Source organism: Mycena indigotica (genome assembly GCF_014461135.1).
Source record: "Mycena indigotica strain 171206Taipei chromosome Unknown Mind.scaff0018, whole genome shotgun sequence".
NCBI lineage: Eukaryota > Fungi > Basidiomycota > Agaricomycetes > Agaricales > Mycenaceae > Mycena > Mycena indigotica.
In genome coordinates, this window is record NW_023503017.1 from 347,626 (window position 1) to 356,614 (window position 8,989).

Sequence of the window (8,989 nt, forward strand, 5' to 3'; positions counted from 1 at the left end):
GGACCAGTGAGTATATTACCTTTCCAGATATTCGGAGCGCTCGCGTTAATAATATCTTTATCCAGTGACCTCGCAGTGGACCAGTTAACCTCCGGTCGCCTGGAACTTCACAACCGGGCAAGCCTCCAGAAGCGTATGGCGGCCATAGCAGTGATGAGTGGGTAAAGAATTATGTCACAATTTTGGCGCTTCACATGTCACAGCGTGGCGCTGCAAGCGTGACAATTTGGCGCTTTCAGCGGTGAAGCGCCAATTTCTGGTGGCCCGATTGAGCCGAGGGTTAACGCCGCGGTGAATAACGGCAAGACAGCGGCCATCCCTGTCTCCGGTGACCGGTCGACGCCCTATGCGCTGAGCACGTGGATGCTGCTTCTGTCGGTCTTTCCCGAAGCGATAGCGATACTTAGCGATAACGGCTACACTACGATTACGGGCGATATCTACGCAGCTGGTATACATATAAGCATACACATCTGGTTTTGTGGGTACGGAGAGGAAAAAAACACACGTTCCGGTAAAGAAAGGGAACCAAAGCCGGAAACACGGACAATACAGCAACGAATGGGAACAGGCAAAGGGCGGAGTGGTATCGAACTAGATCGAACTGCGGGTATAACACTGGGCCAAGCAAGGCACGGCGTCAGCCCGACCGTGAGCTAGGGCGGTGATTTCCGCTGGCCGCGGACGAGGTGGGGGTCGGCGTTTGCGGGCTGTCCTCGCTCGTGTCCCGTGAGGGGAGCAGCAATGGCGGGGGGCGGCGAGAGGGGTGCCCTTCGACGTGAGGCGGGTGATGATGGCGGTCGTAATCAGGCGCATATTCGTAGGACGGCGATGGGGCGGCGTAGTCGTAGTCATGTCGTCGCTGACCGTGGCCCTGGTGGGTGTGCTGGGCAGGAAGGTTGGCATATACCCACCGTGGGTCCTCGCGGTACATTCCGTGGCCGTGGTGATGACCGTGACTGGGTACAACCGGGGCCGCCATAGGCATCGACATCGGCACGGGCAGCGACATGCGCCGCTCGTGGTAAACCATCTCTGGCGGGGGAGGAACAAGCGGCAAGTTCATCGGAATGGAGATGGGCGGCGGAAGGCCGGGGGTGGCTCCGTCGCCGCTCTGGGTGGCCGTGGGAATGGTCCATATGCGTTTCCGGTTGCGAAGAAGGTCGGTAGTGAAGTACTTCGATTGGAGGATGGTCCAGGGGCGGGGCAGAGCGCGGCGGATAGTGATTTTGGTGGTGGTATGGATCTGGCGCCGTATACGCAAATTGTCGCCGTTGCTGCTGCTCCATGTCCTCTGGCGAGTCATGCTCGCCTTCCTCGTCAATCGCCCCAACACCGCCCTCCACATCCTGCCAAAACAGGTCGTCCATCTCGGGCTCCGCGCCAGAGAGTAGCAGCTCGAAATTCTCGCCCCGGATGGGTTTCGCAATCGGCGCTATTCCACCAGCGCGCTCCCGCCATTCGTTGACCTCTCGCCGCAACGACTCACACTCCTCCGTGAGCCCCCGTAGCTGCTGACTGGCGAGTAGACGGTGGCGATTTGAGGCATTAACATGGGCAATAGAAGTATTGACGATGCTCGATTTTGAGGGGCGGCGGATCGTCGCAAGTGAAGGGAGCATCCCTGCCAAGTCCTGCATCAATCGCGCCTCAGTTTCCCTTTCCCACCCATAGCAGTCAACGCACCAGGAACCGCGCATTGAGCGCCTCCCGCCTCTGTCGCTCAACGGCATTGTGCGACGCCCGTCGTTCAGCGCTGTTCCGTGTCTTGGGTTTCGGCGAGGGCGGCGGGCCATGGAAAGTGAGGGTGGACATCGTACCGCCAACGTCCCCGGGATTGGGACTGAGTTGTGAGACGATGATATGCGCCTGCTGCTCCTCTTTGGGCCGTTTTAGCCGGGCCTCTTGCGGCTCGCGCTTGGGCTTTACAGGCGGTGTCGTCATTTTGGGTGTGTGCTGCATGGAAGGTTAGTCGTCCACGACTGCGCGGATATTCGACGCTCACTTCAGGTGGAACGCATCCAGCGGGTGCGGGGAAAGACGAAGAAGGTGGTGGTCAAAGACAGAGCTTCGCGAACCAGCGCTAAAAACGCCAGCAGCAGGGGAGGTTTAGGATCTGCGGGGCGGAGATTGCAGCCGCACGTAGATCTCCACGTTTTAGGCGGGCTGATCATGTGTCGCTCGCTTTTCTTGTTAATGTTGAGTTGCTGAGAAGCCACGCAGCTGGCTTGTGCTTGTGTCCGGGAGAAGGTGCGACTGAGTTGCCGGCCGATATCAGTCAAGGCACGAAAGCGCGGACGAGCCTGAGGAGAGAGACACTAGGCCATGCGACGTAGATTGAAGTAGAGAGCCATCATGGCTGGCCTCTTCGATAAAAATACAGCTCTCCGACCGTGAACGCGGACTTCAAGTTGTATGGCGATAACGTAGTTCGACGATTAGCTCCGGAATCCCTCGGGAAGGCTTTGGGAAAGCCAAGGATAGCGATCAAGTATCAACGCGACCACACAGTGAACATGTGGGCGGCATATGGCGCCGCGAGATTGTGAATTCACAATGAATTCAGCGCTCGGCGCGGGAGTGGGAAGCGGGAGCGGCTCTTCTCTGTGTCTCGACTGCGGGTCGTGGTTGGTCGTGCCCCGTAAATAGCTGCAAGAGGTATGCATAGCTGAAACCCCCGACGTCAGGTCAGAAAAGTGAGTTAACTACTGCTGGACACCCCCCTCCCTGTGTGACGTCACGCCACGTGATTGCACGTGATGTCCCAAAAAGGCAATTCCATGATGATGGGTGCCCGAAACTGGTGAAAATGTCATGCAGTACTACTAATTTCCTCTATATATAGTGTCCCTTCTTGTGCTCTCCACCCACATACACCCTGCGGACATCATTATAAAACCAATTTTGGCTGCAGGCATAGCTGGCAGGTGTGACTTGGGTGTGCCGTGGCCATGTCATCACCACCCAAATAGGAAATTCCTATCAAAATGCTTATACATGCCTCAGAAGAACCTTAAAATCTGCTTTCAATGACAATTATATGCATGCTGAGACCATTAATAGCATTCCTAGCCACTCTGTACCCTACAAAAGAAAAGTGAATTAAGGTCACCAGACCACCCCCCTCCCCTCCCCCCTGACGTCTCGGCTTGCGCCGGCGCGTACCCCTTGAATAGCTGGTCGAGGCAGGGCACACTCGACGGCGACCGTCGTCAGGCGGAGGAAAAGAGTCGGGTCACACGGGCTGATTGGCAGCCCGTGACGGTCACCACGCACGTGTGCGTGACAGCTTGCAAATCGTTCTGCATCATCAACCACCATTTGCCAAAAAAACCCTTTTCGGATTTGTGGCGATTTGCATTCTGCGCGGCGCGCCCGATGTTTTCGGGGCGCCGCGAGCGGCCATGCTGCAGTGCGGGGCATGTGTGCTGCATATTTCCAATGCGTGCGGCCTCCGGGCGGCGACCTGGCCCCAAGCTGGGCTTGAGCTAGGTCTTGTCCTCCTCCTGTGGACCGTGATACCCCCCAGCAGAGCATACGACGTATCGGAACAACCTTCACCGTGGCGCGGGAATCTCGCCCACAGCCCCCGCCCGCTCGCATCTTGTTTCCGGTCCTCATGGGCACAGGCTCGAGGGAGATGGGGCGGGAGTTGGTCGTTGCGCGGGTTCGGGTCGACGACGAGAAGCAAGTGCAATGTGTTCAGGCGGGAGATTGGAGGGAGACGGTGCGTGATACTCGATCATGCTGATTTCCATGCTGACTGGAGCAGTGGAGCTGTAGTCGACCATATGGGAGCTTTGCTCAGGGGCGGGGACAAATGCTAGCCATGAGCGTTCCATTTAACCTCGCCTTGGCCGGGCATGAAGGTCAAATGAAAGCTCACCTCGTCCAGTCGACCTCCGAAACGAACGCAATCGGGACGATGATTATGCCCACAACCAAGTTCGTGATCTCCGACCCCTCATGGGATCGCCACCGTCTTCAAATAGCTTCCTCGAGACTCCCGTCAACGAAAGCCTGCTGTCAAAAAACTTGAATGCAAAGAAAGTCTGGATGGTGATGCGACGGGTGCGCGACAATAGCTCGTTGTTCTATTCCTTCACTCTAATACTACTAGTAGTGCAGAGGCCGGCTTTGGATGCGGGTCAGCAATGTAGTCGGCATTCACTTTCTCCACTGCAAGTCCTTAGCGATCTCTGTCGCGGTTATGGTTGTGCCGGAGGCATCACCGAGCCTCCAAAGCGTACCCTGGCCTACCTTTGGCATGTATTTCCCGCCCATTGCCATCTTCCTCCGACCGCAACTCGGCAGCTGTCCCAGGACTCCCACCGGCAGGCATCCCGATCTACATACCGGGGACCGACTTTGGTGTCCCTGCAGGCTTACGCTTAGACGTAGTGCTGTGCCGAACGGCCGATGGACCAAATATACGCCACTCGGGCCCTGGTAATCCCGCGTCAACCTTTTCACACTTGACAGATGGCGGTGCCACTCCATCGCCCACGGCTGCGTTGCTATCGCTGCATTCGGCGTGGGTCTAATTGAAGGCCCGATGCCCGATGCCCAGTGCCGTCGGTCGCTCGCTTTTTCTTTCCGGGATTGTAAATCCTGATTATACGTCCTCACGCTCGGCGGCGGCGGGACGGCAACACGATCAAGTCCAAGAGGAATGTATGATTATGTATCAACCACTACCAGGCGTGGGCGCCGCTGTTATCTGGCTGGCGCTTCGAGCGCCAGCGGACCGGCCTAGGGCCATAGACGGCCAGAACAGGCACTACTTATTTCAACTGACGTTGGTCATCCTCAACCTTATGGCTGTCCTGGCAGATGAACGCCTAAAGTTAGGTCGTGGACAGCCGCAACTTAACAAACCTGGACGCCGTGCAATAACCTTCGCGGCACAGCCCACTCACTCATATGTCAGTCCGTCCGATCACGGGCGGAGGCTTACTGGGCCGGCGCCGCTGCGACCGCTGCTTTACGGTCGATTTACGCGCACGGGCACGAAGGGAGGCGAAGGCGACCGCCGACCGGATAACCATTAACCGGTAGCCGGATTGGGAACAAGGCGTTGGAGTAACTGCAGGCGAAGAAGGTCCGACCGGCGGAGGTGCGTTGTGGGTCCCGGAGGCATAGTGTGTGTGCCAATGCACTGGCAGCGGTTCGCTTCACGATCGACAGACGGCGTCCAAGGAGGAAGATTTGGGCCGACGCTTCTTTGCGGCTCCCGGCACAGCCAAACAATGCGGCGCGTCGGTGCGCGGCGGTGTTTTGAATTGGACGTATGTAATGGGTCGGTGATGGGCATGTGGGATGACGTAGCGTGGGATTTGTGTAGGCGTTTCTTTTTTTTCGCTGGGGACGGTCACTGCGCTTTTTGCCCTTCGGATGGGGTGCATCATGCCGGTATCACCCTGCTCTACCCCTGCCCCTGCTTGCGACGTGTCGGTCCCGAGCAGGACTCGCAGCCGATCGAGGGGTGACGTACGCGAGGCGGGCGGGTGACGTGATGTGACACCGAGGCGGGCACCGCTTCTCTGTGCACAGCCTACACCGCCTCGAGAGCTATAAGTTCTACGCAGAACGACTCACCCCCGTCATCCGACTCATCCCACATCACCTCCGCCATTCTATAAACCCCGGGCCATGTCTGCCGCGCCGTACTCCTTCGACCCGTACGCGATGCCCAGCGACGGCCGTGCATACTACGCCTACGCGGCCGCGTCCGCCCCGCCGTCGCCCGGCCAGACCCTCCTCCCGGTCCCGCCCCGCACCCGGTCCGGCCCGGACACACCCGTCGCTGACTGGGAAGCGCGCCACCGTTGCGTCGTTCGACCTCGACGGGCCGACCGCGCCGCGCACGTACGTCTCGCCGTCCCCGACCTCGCGCAAGGCAGTGCCCGCGTTCTTCGCGGCCCGCCGGCCCGCGTCGCTCCCGTCCGACGAGGAGGAGGACGAGCTCACGGAGGAGCCCCCCGCGGCGAACGCGACAGACCAGGAGAAGATCGAGTACAAGCGCCGCCAGAACACGCTCGCGGCCCGGCGCTCCCGGAAGCGCAAGGTCATGCACCAGCAGGCGCTCGAGGAGGCCGTCGAGCGGCTCACGCGCGAGAAAGAGGTTCTGGCGCACGCGCGCGCTGATGCTCTCGAACCTCCTCCGGAGCCACGGCATCACGTGTCCCGAGTTCCTCGAGTAAACGACAGCATACTCCAACCATTCATCATCTTGACCTGTTGACCGCTATTGTATACGGATAACCACCACCCCACCCGTTGTCCGCCCTGGACTCGTGTGCGGCCGTCCGACATGTACGTCCCTGTTCTCCTTCTTCTTTTCCTTCGCTCATTCCCGCCCAGACTTCGGTGTATCCGATATGTTAAAGCCGCGACGGCCGGCATGGAGGCTGCTGAAAGCAACGCAGCCCTGTACTACCTCATTGCCCACGCGACAGACTTGCCGGGCAGTAGACACCATCCACCATCCCCATACACCACTCGCATCTCACGACCCCAACGACCCCTTCGAATCCTTGTTGTCACCATCATATCCATCTGTAGCTCTCGCATGTACCGTACGCGTCTGTAAATTAATCGCATTTGCCTGTCTTGGACGTTTTCTTGCATGGCCGCGGCGAGCAGCATCGACCACTGCCCCATATTGGGAAAAGTCATCGTCAAGACGGGAAGCACCTGCTACGCCCAGCACAATACATCAACCATCTCCCCCTGTGGGCCTCAGCCGCCGTAGCGTGTGTCAGTCAGCATGTAGCTGGTCGAGATGTGGCGTTATGGCACGAGGTGCGATGGCGCTACTGACCTTCTCGCGCGGCTGACTCTTCAATACCCATTTTCTCCAGCGTTCGTCATACTAGCTAGGCTTATCACCGCTGGCTTACGAAAAGCGGTCATGTTTCTCTTGCATCTGCCTGTCTTGGACGCTTTCTTGCATAGCCGCGGCGCGCGGGATGAAGAACCGGCCTATATATAGAAACCCATCAGCAGGTAGACATTTTAACAACTTGGCAACTTGGCAATGTGATAAATAAAACTCTGGGAAAGTGGATTTGATTTGTAAGAAATTGAGACATATATGAAGTTATCAAATTGGACTTGTCGGCTGACAATTTTATAGCTATGATTTGTAGCAAATAAATGCACAAAATACTGTAGCATTTTATTCAATTCAGCACCCAAAATGTGTATGACATTGGTGTCCAGGGCCTTCTAGTGAGACTACCAAGATTTTTCAGCACAGGCTGTGCTAGCCAAAAATGGTCAATTTACTGGGTGAATGTGGCATTTGGGTTCCAAAGAAGGAAATTTTAGAGTCATGTGTGCGAGCCTATGATTCATGTAAGAATTGGTGCCAGTTATTTGGGCCTGGATCTGCCACAAATAAGTCCAGCTTCGGGCCACTTTCTTTTCACTGAAACCCTGATGTGTGAGTAAAGTACTACTCTCAGGGGAACCTCCCTTTCGGCCCTGCGGAGACGACTCCGACTCCGGTCCGATTCTGGTTTCGGTTCCGACTCTGGTCCGACCCTCCATCTTGCCTGCACAATCACCGATCCGTCAATGCCCTCCCGATGATTGCCCTGGGACCTTGCCTGCAACACTGCCCAGGCCTTCTGTGCCCAACAGCCGCAGCTACGGACAAGCAGTATATAGTCAGCTACCTAGCAGGCGGACCCTTAGAGTTTCTCGTCTTTGGATCCTCCCCTGCTAGGACCTTGATCTCAGGCCTCTGGGGTTGCCCTTACAACTACAGTATATGTATATTGAAAGTCAGAAACAGTGTAACATATTAGAAATCTGTGACAAATCACCATTATATATGATAAATCACCGGAAATGGGGTTAATGATAATGTGATACTATTTCTTTAATGTATATTTGGGCTATCAATGGCGGCACCCGGTTCGGCCTTCCGGTCCGAACCTGAACCGGACCAAACCGAACGCGCATTCAGGTTCAAAGTTCAGCGCAAGGCTGAACCTGAATCTGAAGTTCAGTTCAGTGTTCGGCCGGTGATGTAAGGGCAACCCCGGAGGCCTGAGATCAAGGTCCTAGCAGGGGAGGATCCAAAGAGAAGAAACTCTAAGGGTCCGCCTGCTAGGTAGCTGACTATATACTGCTTGTCCGTAGCTGCCGCTGTCGGGCACAGAAGGCTTGGGCGGTAATGAGCTGTCAATATGACCACCATATGAATAATAACATATGGACCCCATAAATTCATTTTCATGCACAATAGCTATGGAACATATGGAGAATCTCAGAATAAATGTTGCAGACTTTTGAATCAAATCTATATGCACCCGGCCACAAGGCCTAGGCCTGCTCTAGGCCAGGGACTGGTCTAGACTCTGAACCGAACCAAGGGTAACATGTCCATATTTGGCAAGTCTGACCCAGGACCTATATTAGAACTTTCCAGAAGCCTGAACTAGAACATTCTAGAACCGGATCAGCGGATCAGGTCACATTGTCACGGATTATGTAATTAATTTGAGAGTAGTATATAAGGAGCCCTGTAAATCCCTAGATGAACAAGAAAGACCCCCCTGGCGGACCTGCTGATTGTGACAGCTACCAGCGTCACATCAGTTAGGTTTAGAGGGGGGATTTCAAACCAATATCAACGTCAGGTTAGGTTAAGTCAAGTTAGGTTAAGTCAAGTCAAGTCAAGTCAAGTCAAGTTAAGGTTAAGGACAAGGTTAAGGTTCAAGGTTAAGGTCAAGTCAAGGTTAAGGTCAAGGTTAAGGTTAAGGTTAAGGGAGAGTTGAGCCATACTGCTCCTCTCAAATCTCAAAACTCTACAACACTGCTCTTCTGTTCATCTAAAGTGAAAACAGTCAAACACAGTTAAAACAACATTCCAAATTCAACTGATATCAATAAGAACATCTGAATCCGTTAGCCGTTTCCTGCGGCTCGAACCCCGAACACAAACCGCACAAAATTAGGATTTGATTAGTTGAGTTGA

The 8,989-nt window shown here is 55.5% G+C and overlaps 2 protein-coding genes across 2 annotated transcripts; one reads left to right on the plus strand and one right to left on the minus strand.

Annotated features, from left to right (window-relative positions):
- Positions 1-640: 640 nt before the first annotated feature.
- MIND_01406400 (Macrophage erythroblast attacher) lies at positions 641-1,962 on the minus strand (the record flags this gene model as incomplete). The annotated part of the gene is made up of 3 exons (XM_037370464.1): positions 641-1,114; positions 1,179-1,634; positions 1,687-1,962. 3 exons carry the CDS (start codon positions 1,960-1,962, stop codon positions 641-643), a joined length of 1,206 nt encoding a protein of 401 aa, XP_037213056.1.
- A 3,690-nt stretch (positions 1,963-5,652) lies between these two features.
- MIND_01406500 (uncharacterized protein) lies at positions 5,653-6,244 on the plus strand (the record flags this gene model as incomplete). The annotated part of the gene is made up of 2 exons (XM_037370465.1): positions 5,653-5,766; positions 5,819-6,244. 2 exons carry the CDS (start codon positions 5,653-5,655, stop codon positions 6,242-6,244), a joined length of 540 nt encoding a protein of 179 aa, XP_037213057.1.
- Between the last annotated feature and the right edge of the window lie 2,745 nt (positions 6,245-8,989).